This window comes from Cyanistes caeruleus, chromosome 3 (genome assembly GCF_971803275.1).
Source record: "Cyanistes caeruleus chromosome 3, bCyaCae1.hap1.1, whole genome shotgun sequence".
NCBI lineage: Eukaryota > Metazoa > Chordata > Aves > Passeriformes > Paridae > Cyanistes > Cyanistes caeruleus.
Window position 1 is genome coordinate 85055315 of NC_141703.1, and position 15048 is coordinate 85070362.

At 44.0% G+C, this 15048-nt stretch overlaps 2 protein-coding genes and 1 long non-coding RNA gene across 7 annotated transcripts in view; 2 read left to right on the forward strand and 1 right to left on the reverse strand.

The window, feature by feature from the left end:
• The first annotated feature begins 609 nt into the window (after positions 1–609).
• Positions 610–7579, forward strand: LOC147654298 (uncharacterized). The gene is made up of 2 exons (XR_015284898.1): positions 610–996; positions 3004–7579. It is a non-coding gene; the product is annotated as an uncharacterized LOC147654298 (long non-coding RNA).
• Positions 2096–12140, reverse strand: AAMDC (adipogenesis associated Mth938 domain containing). 4 transcript variants are annotated; one of them, XM_086882369.1, is made up of 5 exons: positions 12064–12140; positions 10121–10215; positions 7962–8112; positions 4016–4111; positions 2096–3261 (listed from the first exon to the last, which is right to left on the reverse strand). In XM_086882369.1, exons 3-5 carry the CDS (start codon positions 8091–8093, stop codon positions 3121–3123), a joined length of 369 nt encoding a protein of 122 aa, XP_086738495.1. In that variant the 5' UTR covers positions 8094–8112; positions 10121–10215; positions 12064–12140; the 3' UTR covers positions 2096–3120. The 4 variants fall into 4 exon arrangements, with proteins under 4 accessions (XP_086738495.1, XP_086738494.1, XP_086738493.1 ...); XM_086882368.1 differs by lacking the exons at positions 10121–10215; positions 12064–12140 and adding an exon at positions 11572–11628; XM_086882367.1 differs by lacking the exon at positions 12064–12140 and having other exon boundaries at positions 2096–3254; positions 9667–11628.
• Positions 11720–15048, forward strand: part of RSF1 (remodeling and spacing factor 1) — a 66901-nt gene continuing 63572 nt past the window's right edge. The window contains exon 1 of one of the 2 annotated variants that reach the window (XM_086882333.1): positions 11720–12130. In XM_086882333.1, the coding sequence (XP_086738459.1) occupies positions 11932–12130 (199 nt within the window). In that variant the 5' untranslated portion in view covers positions 11720–11931. The remainder of the gene's footprint in view (positions 12131–15048) is intronic. The other variant, XM_086882334.1, reaches the window with a different exon arrangement.

Consider the following 15048-nt stretch of genomic DNA (forward strand, 5'->3'; position numbering starts at 1 on the left):
GTTTCCTCTTGTCCTGTCACTTGTTACTGACACCCCACTGGATACAATCTCCTTTCAGGCAGTTAGTTGTAGAGAGTGATAAGGTCCCCCTGAGCCTCCTTCAGGCTAAACACCCCCAGCTCCCTCAGGCTGCTCCTCATCAGACTTGCACTCTCCACCATGCTGTACTGGTCATCATCTTGGGTTCAAGCTCACAGAGATGGATTTCCTCTGGAATCCTGTCTTGCTTTTTTCATCTTATCATCATAATCACTTTTTTCATCTTATTTCACTGGCATCTTCTATTTTATTCTTAGTAACAGGCAATGGGAATGCAGAAAAGGCTGTCCTTTTACTTTTCAGTTTGCTAACGTGGTATCAGTGGGACTTCAAAATACAAAGTTTTAAGGCTTGTGGATGCCAGGCTTTGCACAATGTTCCTTAAAAATGCTGGTCGTGTTGCATTTGGTGTCTGTGGGCCTTTTATGGCCTGTTTCTCTTGGCTGCCAGCTCACACATGCTGCTTCACAAAGATAAAGGCTGGGGACTGACCCACTCGGCGGCAGAGCAGCTGGGGTGGAATCTTCCTGGCTCCCAGCCCAGCCGCAGCTCGGCTTTAATTTCAGCGTCAGGGTGGGAGTTCACTGCCTACTGGGAGATCGTTTTCCTGGTGGGAGGCAGAGCAGTGGTGTATGTAAGAAATCCTGCCCTATAAAAGTGCATTCCCATGATTTGGGCTATGAGCCCGTAATTTTAACAAATTATTTATGGCTCTAGCTGAAAGCAGCAATTTAACAAAGATACCATTTTGAGCTCTGCTGGAATTTTTTGATGAATCAATCCCAGCTGCTTCCACCATCTAGCAAAGCAATTTCAGACACCAAGAAGGAAATCGGGCTTTCAGTGACTGGAGCAGCCCAAGTGGAACAGATGCTGTTGTGGGAACTGACAGTGCTGACTCAGGAAGCTGTGATGAGTGCAGCAAGAGAAGACGTGGATGGAAAAGACTTGCAGCAGGTAATCTCCTTGTTGACACCTAAATTTCCTACTGGTGGTGGTGAAACTTAGCAGTTTAACTTTAAAAAAAGAAATTCATTTCTTTGCACACTGCAGCTCCCTGTTTTGGAAGTGGAATCTTCTGCATCCTACCAGTTGCCAAATGAAGGGAAGAATTAAGAGGCTGCAGCACAAAGCTGGGTAGGGTACACCCCAGTCACCTGGCAATGCAAAACAGGCTCTGCTTCCTGCATGCCTTTTGGGAGGACAGATCATGTGGCAGGAGCAGTGTGAGGAGCCCACAGCATTTGTCTCAAATGCAGGACCTGAGCTAGGCAGTTTTGGTGAATGTGGTATCACCATTAATGTGCCACATTAACATAAAAATGTGTTACACAAAAAAAAAAAAAAAAAAAAAAAAAAAAAGTGTCATAAAAAACAGACCTGGAGGAGTAAGATAAGATGTTTGCTCAACTTCTCCTAACAGTGTAATGTGCATGGTTCCATTTTTTTAAGTGTCCTCTCAGCCAAAGCATTACAAAGCCTTTTCCCATTTGAGGCTGCCTTAAGGCCCAGAAGCTCATAAAATAACACAAATACGTGACCACAATCAAGAGAGTGAAACCACCTTCACTATCAGATAACATGTAGTGCAAAAAGTCTCCACACTCTGCGGGCTGGTAGGAACTCATTCTGCTGGCATTCCCTTGGGATGACCACAGTCTTCTGGGTCAGTAGTCCACCTTCTCCTTCACACCAGGCAAGTTATGCAGAAAAATGTCACAGCAGCTACAATGAGCATTATACCAGCTGCTGTGTCAGACAACACAGATGCAGCTGGAAAGGCAATTCCTGCTGGGTTATGTAAGATTTTGCCTCAAATGTAGCTACACTAACAGAAAACATTGCTGTAATTAGGGGACTGCAAGATGAAACTTTCAAGTACTCACTTTGCCTTTGCACCACTTTATACTTCATCAGATAAAAAGTTTTAAATGATTACTAGAGCAAATAACAGAAAAAGAACATAGTGTTTTGTGTGTCTTGGAAAAGTTATTGTGCTCTTCTATCAATCTAAGCCTCTCTTCTACTGCTTGGATAGCTCCAAGTGCCTCAGGGCTTTTAAAGCTTCATCTTAGTACTTTTATTAATACACACAGCATTAATATGGACAGAACAAGAAACCGTGAGCATGGTGGGACAAAATTTCTACAGTAGTTAACTTGTAACTGGCAACACTGATAGAAGCCCACCAAGAACAGCAACCAAGAGAACAGTTTAAATCTTCAGTGTAATAATACACAGCATTTAAATCATCAGGTAATGATGACCAGTAACAATTCTCACATGCATCCCCAGCTTGCCAGCAGCAATTCAGACTGATTTAAAGATCAATTTTTTATGCTGCAAACTCTAGTTTTGTAACACACCTTTCTGATGATTTTAAGCATGTAAGAACTTCTGAATAGATATGTATTAGACAACTAAATCCTCACAACTAGCAATTAATAATAAAATTCTTCAAGGCACAGGTTTTATGCTTATACCCTGATGACATTTTCCCCTTCTTCAGGCTCAACGAAAAATTTAAAAGTGCTCTATTATGTGATATTCATAAATTGGAAAATACCCTGACTGAGGTCACCTGAAGGAGATAAAGTTGTATGTTCTGGGCTTGCTTTTTAATTTATTTTATTTTTAACTTATTTATCCAGTGGTGGTAAAGTGCTTCTTTATATCTACTTCATATCTACCATTTGTTTGTGCTCATCAGCTATTTTATGGCTGCATTCCAGTAGCCAGTAATGTAATTTTGGGCCATTTTCTAATAAAAGTATTTAAAACATAATCTCCTGATATAGTCAACAGGTGAAAAATTAAGTAACAAGACTATGGACAGCCTTCAGAGGAAAATTAGGTCAATATCAACAATAGATGGAAATGATTCTGTAATTGAACAATTTAATTACATTAACAGCCCTGCCTTTTGTTTAAATCCTGAACTAATAAACTGTTTTTGCATTTTAGATTGTCAGTGCACAAATGCCTTGGCACTTAAGCTCACCCTCTGCTGATTGCAATTTGATTCAGCAGAGGTGTGTCTGTGATTTGGCTGCGGGCCGGGAAGGCGGAATGAGCTGCGCTTCAGCAGGTGGAATGGAAGACCCCGCCCACTTTGACACCCTGAGCGGCCAGGGCATTGTACTCCGCCACAGCCTTCTCCGTTTGCAGCACCAGCACGTCAATCCCGTTCTTCTTCAGATAGTCCACGGTGGACGCTGGAACCTCGGAAGTGAAAAGGAAATCACAGAAGCAAGTATCAGATTCTTTTCCCCTTAGACTGCAAGACTTGTAGAAAACCAGGTACTGATGCCATTTGTTAAACACAGCTTAAGTAACTGCCAGTAGCCAAAATGATAATGCTCAGATAGTTGTAAGATTGATTTAATTTTTTTTTCTCTTCAATAAAGCTACTTTTATACAGACACCTCTCCTATCTCCTTAGCACACCTTAAAATGCAGTCCTCTCTTACAAAAAATAAATAGAATTGGAACTAAAGGAATTTAATCTAAAGAAGGTGTTATTCATCTCACCAGAAAGCTAGAGACTTGCTTCTCACCGAGTAAAGCTCAGCACTTCTGATCTGAGCTTTCTGTAGCTAGTTTATCTGCTGAAACGACACCCTGGCAACAATTGTGACAAGAATGCCTAATTACCAAAGTATTTACAGCAGGCTAGAGAGCCAGTTATAACCTATTGCAAGAGGAGGGGCCTAATGACATTCTGAAAAATTCTTGTTTCAGTTGCTCCTGTAGCAGAACATAAACCTGTTTACTGCTTGACATTGACACTAATACAGGGAAGCTCAAATGATGTTTCTTTCAGGACCTGAGGGACCCCTGACAGGAGCTTATTCACACTGATCCTCAATTTTTTCCCTCTTAGTGAAGCATCATCGATCTAATTTTTTTCCTCCTAATCAGAGGGAGAGGGAAAACAAACAGTTCTCTTTATGCTTGTCACAGAACAAAAACCTACCTGCAAAGCCTCACTCATGCCACGACCAATCACCATAGTTTTAACACCCTTCTTGACGACTTCTTCAAGGTCAGCTGGCTGCACTCCTGGAGAATGCTAAGTGTCAGGGAAGGAAAATAATAGTCTGTGTACTGAAAGCTGCATCTGTGTGTCCTGAACACAGAGCAGCAAGGTAAATTAGCAGAACCAGAATGTAACACAACCCTCTTCTGTACATACACACAGTAGACAACATTAGAAACTGAAAAAGGTATTTAATATGTAGATGAACAATGATAATTAATTGATTGATAGCAAGATTATAGTTCCTTATTAAACAGCCAAAACCAAAAAGATGCATTACACATTTCTAAAACATTTATGTTTAACTTTGGGCATTTTATAAATATCAACAGTTAAAGTGAAATCAGTAAATTGCAACAATATGCTGTTTGATTTCAATAACAAAATCTACTTGTAATAAAGATTGTTGCAAGCCAAAGTTTACTCAATTTAAATAGAAAGAGCTCCTCAGATAATTAAAAATATTAACTAATTTTCTTGTTTACTTTGCAAATCTCACCAAAGGGGACTGAAATGTATTTGCTGGCTTCATTTCAGCTAACAGAATCCATTTCTTCACTATTCTTGGTTTTGAGAAAAGAATATTTGAAACCAAACTCCTCAAAGAAAGAAGGAACTTTCACAGCACATTAACAGAGGTTTTAAAAAGTACACCCATTTACTGCTGTTATAATTTAAACATAAGAACAAGACATAAACACACCTATAATGTTAATATAAAACATTATGATGTTACAGTACTTCTTCTCCTGGATTCAGTTTCTGTGTATCTTCATGTGGTCAAGAGTAAAATACTGTACATCCTGTGGCTATAATTTGGGCCCTCTTTGGTGTGCATTTTTATTTTTAAAACATTATTTGTCCTTCCCCCTTTTGTTTTTAAGTAGAATGCCGAAGTTTTCTAGAGGTCTGAGTTTCTCACTTGAAGTAGGTAATGCTTATGCCGTGGAGGACTCATGGAGAATGGAGCAAGTAAGACTTTTCAAGCCTAAACAAACACATGAGCTCCTAAAGTTGCAGGTGAAAATAGCCTTCCATGGTAGAGTGCTACTTCCAATGAGTGAATTAAACTTATTCCACAAGAACACCTCAAGTTGGAAGGGATCCATGAGAATCATTCACAGGCCTATCTTAAGCTAAACCACAACTTAAGAGCATTATCCAGATGCTCCTGGAACTCTGACAAGTGTGCTCTGTGACCACTTCCCTGGAGAAGTCTGTTCCAGAGCCCAAGCACCCTCTGGGTAAAAAAACCTTTTCCTAACACCTCATCTGAATGTCCCCTTGCAGCTTGACTGCATTTCTGTGGGTCCTACTGGTCACCAGAGAGGAGGTCAGCACCTTCCCTGCACAGCCCCGCCTCTGAAAAATGTAGAGTGCAATGAGGACACCCCTCAGCCTTCTCTTCTCCAAGATGAACAAGCCAAATTGCCTCAGCTGCTAGTCATAAGCCTTGCCCTCAAGGCCTTTCAGCTTCTTCATCACCCTCCTTGTATCACAGTCTAACAGTCTGATGTCCTTCTTATGTTGAGGTGACCAAAACTGCACAGAGAACTTGAAGTGGGGCTACTCCCGCTCCAGAATGGAGGGGGACAAGCACCTCCCTTGGCTGTGCTGGTGCTTGACACACTCCAGGACAGGTCTGGCCTTTTGGGCTGCCAGGACCAAAGGCTGTGTTCCCCTTAGTCCATTTACATTCCATATCCACACCTGGAATGCAGAATTCACTTGAATAGGCAGAGCTTTCTCAGACCAAATCATTCTAAGTATTTGTTTATGACAGAATAGGCAATGCTTTCCCTTTGGGGTTTTTATAAGTAGACTCAAAACTTAGACAACAAGAATTGGTATGTTTTATTGCAATTACAATAATTAGATTCTGGGGAAGGTTTACTGTCACCTGAGAAGCATTCCTGAGACATTAAATCCATGGGACAAAAGGATTTTCTTTGGTTACACAAGACACTTTGATGCCAGTAAGAAACTAGTGTTACTAAAGGAAACATGTAACATGATGAAATAACTGTATCATTGTTGATTTGACAGCAGATTTCCTTGCCTGTTCTTTTATCTGGCCTTTATTTCAGCAATACCTACTTCTTTTCTTCTGCCATTAGCAGATGGCACTGAAATGCAGCCAGCCAGGGAGAGAGGGTGCCATTCATCCCCAGGGGTTAAGGCCACAATAACTGTTAGCGCTCAGTTACAGAACCTTGCAGGGCCAGTTATACAATTTTCCTGATGAAAGAATGCTCCACTAGACAGCAGTGTGACAGCAGAGGAGGAAAGGAAGCAATTTATTTCCAACTAGAGTGTAGGACATGACCAGCACTGCTTGTTTTCCACACTTCAGTTCCAGCTACCTCCAGGAAAAACATGCTTAAGGAAAGCAGGCAAACTGTAGTCCATCATTAAAAAAAAGGGCAGAAAATGCAGCTGTTGAATCCTACTGCTTCTAGTGCTGACAAAATTAAATTTTTGACAGTCCTTCTCAACATTGGAGATACAGTCTAGTAAAAGCTTAGTTCTATTCTTAATATTTGTTGTTTGCAATTTATTTTAAAAGAAAATCACCTCACTCCTCAGGTGCAAGGATAGAACTGACCTAAAGCAGAAGCTTTTCAAGTGACTTACATAACATCTTACTTTTTTTCCTAGCCAATTATCTGTTGCAGTGCAAGTTCTAATATGGGGAGAATTATCAACATTGTGTTCCTAACACAATATATGCTACACTGCTTCTAAATCTGAATACTGCTTCATGTACTTTCATCCAATTCTGATTGCGTTTACAGATAAACTTTAAAAATTACAAGGGCAAACACTTAGTATATGGCTACCAAGAGAAGTTGCTATGTGATTAGCCAGACTGTGAGCTTTTCACAGAGAAAATAGTGCATGAGACACTGTATCTGCATATTTTTCATCTGAAATATGTACAAGGGACCCCAAGGAAAAGGATATAAACCAAACCACATGCAATGTTGTCTTTCAAACATGCAAGGTCAGTTACTGTCTATATTTTTATTTTACTTACCGTAATTTCCTATCTCTCTCAAGACAACTTTGTTTAGACAGTCTGAAGAGAGGTTGCTACTGGCATCTTATGACAATTGCACTCTTAAGCAGATGAGGAATATTGTTTGTGAGCTCTAAGGTGTGTGTGAGTTGTCTGGTCGGGGTGGTTGTCTGTGGGGGACAGTGAGCCAGCCAACAATACACCCGTCCTTCCTCAGAGGGAAGAAACTATTTACTATACAGTTTGCCACTCTCCTTAGGGGAGAAACTTTAGCTGACCACCTTCGCAGGTGTGGTGAAGCAAAAAGCCACCTGTCCAGCATCCTTTTCAGTTCATGTTAATTCTGTGTTTCTTATTGGTTGTCCCCTTTAACATACCCTGACCTCCAGGAGATAAAAGGTCAAATTCCTGTAAGCCCAGTAGCATTTGTACAGAGATTTCTTGGGGCAGAGAGATGAATTAAAGCCTCCAAAGAGATGAAATATGAAGCTCTATCTCTTTTTTCTGCGTCGCAGAGAGCTGAATTTCACTCAGCCTTTTTAAAAGCTAAAGCTGAATTCACTATAGCAGCTGAGAGGTGCAGGGTCAAGGCACTCCACCACCACCCCAGCTGGCTACAGTTGTCAGAACTCATGGCAACAGTTGCTATATTCTGTTGCGTGTAGGATGTTGTGGGACTGCAGCCCTCTGACCCCTCCACAAAGTCACCTCCAAAACATACACTCAGTTCTTCCCAGGAAAATCTAATGGCTGGATGAAAGAAAAAGGCAGCTCACTGAATTTCTGGCTGGAACTTCGACACTGTCTTCTGGACCATTCTCAGAGTCCTGTTTTAAACGCAGGGTAGTAAAGCAGCAAACTTACATTAGTCCCGGTTTCTCGCCAATCCCACGTCCGACTTCCTCCCGGCCATACTTTGCAGTCCTTATATGTTGTAGAGCAGCCTTTCACCTTCATCTGACCCCAAGAAAGGGAAGCGATTTCAGGGGAAGACATCACGAAGTTGAAACAAAGTCTGGAAAAAAGATATTTAATACTTAACATCAGGCCAACATATGCAGCACATTAATAAAAATGGAAAATTCTGTCCTCGCCCCAAGGAGCTAGGAAGGAAACGCTATTACAGACTTTATGCACGTGGTTTTGTGACAACAGACTTGAACTGAGGATCAGCAGATTTGTTGAATTACCAGTCCTCTTGGGGATTTTGTGCAGGATTTTGTGCAAATCATTTTACGTGCTAAATCTATTCAAGTATTGGATGTTCAACTTTTAAAACTATCAACAAAGATCAGGTCCCAAAATATCCTCTCACATCTGGGTTTTAATCTTCTCCCTAAAATGAACAATGAAGATGATAATAATTTCCTAAAATATCAGAAATCTGCACTACTTGTTTGGCCACTTTCTTCTTTTACCATTAAAGTGGTAAATGAGGTTAAAAGGAAATGCCAAACAAACCCAACAATAAAGCCATGAACCAAACAGTGTAACTGCTATAGAAAACAAGACTTTCAGGGATGCAAAGGGGTCAAGCCTTTTCCCAGACACTGCTGACAGAGACCAAGTCTCCCAGGATAATTACACATCCACATAAGAACTTGTCTAATTGTTTGACCTCCATCTTCATTGTTTCAAGTTAAATCCATTATTTCTAATCCTTTCTGTTGGGGGCAAATAGAACAGCTTAATCTTTGTCTTTTTCACCATATTTTTTTTTTCTTGAGGATTTCACTCAGTATTTTTCTTATATTTCATTTAGATTAAATAAGCATCCCTTCAGTCATGTTTTCTGCCTATTTTCTCCCTTTTTCTTTTAGCAGCCAACCACTGGTACACATCTTCCTTTGATGTCAGTTGCCTAGAACTTGACAGAGCTTTATCAGTGCCACTGTAGCTCAACAGCTTTTTGGTGTGTGCTGCAGTGATGTTGGAATCAGCTTCCATGATCACTGCTGGGCACCAGCAGGGCAGGGACTCTGCCTCACACGGCACCTTGTCAGCTTGTCATTGGAAGCTTCCCACTCCTCACAATCCCTCAAGTGCTGCAGTCTGATTGCTGCAGTGATTCTGGCAATGGAAAAAGAGTAAACACAGGGTGATGATACCGTGGAAATGCTTTGGGCTAGCATGGCAGTCCACTGACACATCTCCAGGGCAGAGTTAGCTTTCTGCCCTTCCAATTCACATGGTCTGAAATCCACATTTTGAAGAAAATTTGATGTTTCTCCAGTAAAAAGAGGTCTACCTCTGCCTAATCCAGAAAATCTCTGTGGCAGATCCTTCCAGATACACAGATTCTCATCCTTTATTTTTTAATTGTTTACATTCACCAGGAATTGAATAGTTTAATTATATAAACCCTGGAAGCACAGATTAAAGGCACTGCCTTTGCAAAAGATAAATCTTTGGATGACCATGTTTCTAGTCCTCCTGGAAGCCTCCCTTCCTGTCTTGCACGTGCTACAAAAGATGCAGCACTGCCAGACACGACATGCTCTTCGTGGATTGCCAGAAGCAGATCTCAGTATCCCACCTAAAACATTGCATGAAGGAAAAAACACATTACTTTGGATTCATCACAGGACTGAGTTTGCCAGAGGTGCTTCTCACACAGGATAGTGGGGCATTCTTGTCCTTCTTACTCCTGTGTGAAGTTAGTGGCACGTGTGTCCTGACAAACAGGAAGCAAGGGAAGCAGCTAGAGGGGACTAAAACTTGCTTGGATTCATATATTCCAAATTCTCTCATCGCACATCCACGATGCAATCGTGGATTAGAACAAAAATTTGTAAGATTATTTTTCCAAAGGTCTGCCTTGAAGGGAGATTCTAGCTGAAGAAATAACCAGCAGTAGTCCAAACAGAATGAAATCAAAGAGCAAAGGCTGAATAAAGCACCCAGAACATGGCTCTGAAGAATGAAAATAATTTTTGCCTGTGCTGCTTTTCAGATGAAATGGTAGAATTAGACCTGGAGGTTAGACAGAAGTGGATGAACAATAAAATGATCAGGAATATCACCTTCCCCAATCCAAATAGTATCACAAGACTGGAACTCTGCAATCAAACTGGCACAAACTGCAGATGGGAGAGCAAGGATTCCATGCAATCTTTTCCTAACAGCATAAAAATAAGTAAATAGCAGAAATGAAGCAACAAAACTTACAAGGTACAAATAAAAATTTATCATCTAATACTATTTCCCACAATACTGCCAGAGATTATCAGTAAGGTCAAGCCACTTGAATAAGTAAGAATATCTTAGAATAAGAATGCACTCATTGACAGAAGCTTTGGGCATCCTTTGATGTAGAGTGTGGTCCAATCACTGAGGAGCAGGAAAATAGTTCTCAAACAAATTATTTTTTAAATTATTCACTGTGAGAAATGTAAAGTATCAAAATATACAGTATCACTTAAGATCAAAAGAGACCTTGAATTAAATGACTTGCAAGTACAACCTAAAACAGCAATTTCTGCAAACTGCAGTAGTCCAAACACAAAGAGACAAGGAGCAGAAATGGCTCAGGACTCTACAAGCAAAGTCATGAGAGTTTAAAAACATCAGAAATAAAGGAAGCAGAACTTAAAAGGTGGAAAAATGCATGTTTATGCCAGGGGACTATACTGAAAGAGATAAATGAAGTGGTGGATAAGGATGGCAGAAGACAAAAGTAGCTGAGGAAGAAGCGGAAGAAAGCTGAGATTGAATTGCAGCTGGGCAAGCTGGTGGGCTTTAAAATTGCCAGCACACCTTTGTTCTATGGAGGTAACCAGCAACAAAAGGAGTAAGAGGTGAACGGGAGCAATGCACCAGATAATATTTGATTGACACACTGCAGAAGGAAAGGACGTTTTGTAATATCCAAGGGGCAACCTGAGACTGAAGAGGATACAAGGGGAAGAGTAAATCGGTGTACGTGAAGTTTTGGGCAGAACAAATTCTTGTGTCAGAAGACAACGTGGCTCGCCAGCGCTGTCTAGGAGCAGGGTCAGGAGGCAGGCGACTTCTCATTCCAGGGGCTATAGGAGCCAGAGGAAGGTCAGGATTGAAAACTGACAGCAGCAAGGCAAATAGAAAGGACTGGAGAAGTTTAGATCAACTGCGTAGGGAGGGGGAAGGTGTCAAGTTCACGAAGGAGGAAAACACACTTTAGGAATTCGGCAATTCCATTTCCCTGGGGAGCCTTGTGACGGCACTTAACCGGGGAGGTCACGGGGATCTGGTAGTAAGAGAGAAGGGGGAACAGCACTTTGTGAATACAGCGGAGAGAAGCATGGAGACGGGGACAGAGAACCCTGAGAAGCACGGCGGGGGGATGGAGGGAGGGAGTTGGGAAGGTGCAGTTCAGGACCCCCCGAAACGCGGCCTTTTGGTGACGGGGCACAAGGACCGGCACTGCCACCGGCGCCGGCCGCGCCCTCCCGCCCGCTCCCCTCACGCCGCGGGTCCGTCGCGCGCCCGCACTCACCGCCCCGCGCGCGCGACCCCACTGCCCCGCCAGGCTCCGCCTCCGTCCGACCCCGCGGGGAGGGGGCGAGGCCTTCGCGCTGCCACCCTCCCATTGGCCAGGACTCCCTGCTGGCCCCGCCCTCTTCCCGTTCCGATTGGTCAGTCCCTGGGCCTAGCCCCTCCTCTTCCCCGCCTTGTTTTCATTCCCCCTCGCCGCGCGCGGCGGAGGGGAGCCGGCTCGCGCCGCTCTGGCCGCCGCCCCCTGCCCTCCCCTGCCTTCATCGTCCCCCCGGTGCATTGTGGGATAGTGGCGGCCCGGCCCGGCAGCGCCCCCTCCTCCCTCCCCCTCCCCAGCTCCTTCTCCATCCCCAGGTCCAAGATGGCGGCGGCGGCGGCTCCTCCGGCCCCATCCCCGCCGCCCCCTGCCCCGGCGGGCCCGCGCTGCCCGGGCTCCTGGCCTAACTTCGCCGTTGTCTGCTCTTTCCTCGAGCGCTACGGGGCCCTGCTGGACCTGCCCGAGCTGCCCTTCCCCGAGCTGGAGCGCGTCTTGCAACCACCGCAGGAGCCCGGAGACCAGGGTGAGCGAGTCCGATACCACTCCCGCCCGCCCGCTCCGGGGCGGCCGGCTGAGGGGGGCCCGGGGGGCGGAGGGGGGGCCGGGGCTGTCCCCCCCCCGCCTCCTCCCGGCCCCGGGGGTGGAGCGCGCCGAGGGAGAGGAGGGGCCTGGGATTCCCGGGGGGAGGGGAGCCCTCTCTCCCTGCTTTTTTTGGGGGGGGAGTAGCTGTTTGTGTGTGTATATTGGGTGGGAGAGCTGTCTATAGAGGACTTCCCCCTCCCCTCTCCTTCCTTTCAGTGCCGCCTGTGACCCCCCTCCGACCCTCCCTTCCCCCTCCCTTTCCCTCGGTTCGTTCCCGAGCTCTGTGCGGGTGGGACTCCTTGCAGAAAACAGGGATAAGACGAAATAACTATTTTCGTTCAGCTTGGCGCTGGTAGCCGGTGTCACTACCACCTCCTCCCTTCCCCACAGCTTGGGGGGCGCTTTACAGCCTCTTCCCCACCCCCCGTCCCCCTATATCTCTGTTCGTTTTTTACCTCTCCCCCGAAACAAGAAGGGAACACACGCACACACATATAGAAACACACGGGAATGTCCCGATCCCCAGTGACCCTCCCCCCCCTACACCTCCGTTTATTTGGGATGAGGAATGGGTGTCACGGAGAAGCCCTGAGCCCCCCCCCCCACGGCTGCTGTTGTGGGCCGTCTCCTCCCCACAAACACAGACAGCCATTGTGTGCCACCTCCATCCCTCTTTTCTTCCCCTTCCTCCTCCCCCATCCCCTCTTCCAGTTGCGGGGGGAACAAGCTGTGGCTGCTCGCTGCTGCTCCCCCGCCGCCACCTGAGACGTGCGAGGTGGAGGGATAGGTTATGCACTCCGCTGTTTGCTTCGAGCTGCTCTCACTCTCCTCTCCTCCCCCTCCAGTAGCAGGTTTGGTTGCCAGACTCTCTAATCCCAGCTGCCCGCGATGGATGCGGGAGGGCCCGGGCCAAGAGAGCAGCCTGGGGAAGGAGGGCTGTGTGGAGGCGGCCGCAGGAATACTGAGGGGAGGGAGCTTGTTGCTCTTGATCTCTTGTCTCTGTTATTCGTTTGGTTGTTGCCTCTGCACTCTTGCCACATAGGGAGCCCGAGCAGCTCATGGCGCATGCTCGGCAAGGCCCCTTGGAAACTTCCTGCTGCTGGAGAATCCCGGCTCAGGGCTGCTTTTGGTCCGAAAGCCCCTGCTTTTTCCCCAAAACGCGCTCGCTCTCGCCTCCTCTATCAAGCCGACCCTGACTGGGAGGGGAAGAGGGGTGTGTGTGTGTGTGTGTGATTAAATCGGCGTGTAGGTGTTTCCTCATATAAAGGAAGTTGTATTTTGTTAAGTGCAGGTGTCCTGTCTGTGAATTCACAACAGCCACTGCTGAAACAGAATGAAACATGATTTATGTGTTTTCTCCTCATGTTGTCTGTCAACATGAAAGAGACAGCTGAAATCTACAAAATTCTGTGGAAAACATATTTAGATTCAATTCCCCACCACTCCTATACCTCTTATTCTATATAAAGGACTGTCTCAGTCTTGAGAAACTGTTTAGAAAAGACGTTGTTCTGTTAAACTGCTGCAAAACTTATTAATAAAAATACCAACACGTTTAAAAGTTTGAATTTTTAGTGAAAACAGTCATTTTTAAAGTGGTGTCTGCAAAGAAAACTAATGCTCTTACTGTGTGGCACAAAGTGAATGGATATGTAAGAGTAGTTTAGTTGTGTGAACTGCAGAATAAATTAAAACTGAAAAGGTGAGATAGTGCTCTGTGTTTTAAAAATATTCATTTTATTAAAAGGTACCCGAACACTATAATTTCTGATGAGTTTTAATTGCATGATGGGGGTTGTCAACAGGGCGGTGTTTACTGGATGACTCTTTTCAAAAAAGATTTCAAATGACTTGTGTTACAGTTTGCTTTATGGGTTGATTTGATACTTGTCGAATTTTTAAACTTTATATCGCCCTTCCTGTTTGGCAAAGGGACATTCTCCCTGCTTTAGAACAGCCCCCTCAATTGGGAGCAGATGCACCTTCTGAAAATGTAATGTGTGAAGTAGTGGAGTTCTTTGCTTGTGCTTGGTGTAGCTGATGTAATTGTAGAGATAATTATTGTCTCTAAGAAAGAAAGTCTGATAATTGGTGGGTGTCTTGGATATCTTTTCCTTTGATAAAACCAACTCATTTGGCTTGGTCTGTAGTCTTGGTCTGTGGTGCACACTATTACCTGGTGTATTTTTGGGAAAATGGCTGCAGTGACTAGATTTCTCTACATGATTTTTACTTCAAGTAGCCCTCAAGGTGGTGCTTGTAAGGGTACAAGTTATAAAGTTGCTAAACACTGATGGAAAACTGAAGGGGTTCTTTTATTTCTGAACATTTGTTATTTACAATTGTATGCAGTTTTCCTTGTAATGCAGAAGGATTTTGATTTCAGTTTGTAATGTACAGTTAGTTTTGCTTTTGATACTAGCATTGCTTGACAGTGTATTTGCAGTGACATAATAAAATCTAGGGAAATAGCTACAGAACCTCATAGTGTTGGGGGTTTTCTCCTGAATTTTTAGAAATTAAATCTCAACTGACATAACACTTATTTTTAACTCCTCTTCATATTAATCTTGCAATCAAGGAAAGGAATCAGTAGTTTGAGGGTTTTCTTAATTATCTTTAAAACTTTTTTGATAAAAAAAGTTTAGATACTCAGCAGTTTAAAAATGCGGGGGTTTTTTGTGGGTGTTGTTGTTTGTGGTTGGTTGTTTAGGTCTTTTTTAAGCATGGCCTATATTGTCTTGTCTGAAGAGTTACTCTTGGGAGATGACAGCAGAAGTTGCTTCCTTGGCATTAGGAGCCCCAAGGAGAACAAGGAGCTTAACTTTGGATGTTGTTCAGTAGTTGTATAACAGTCAT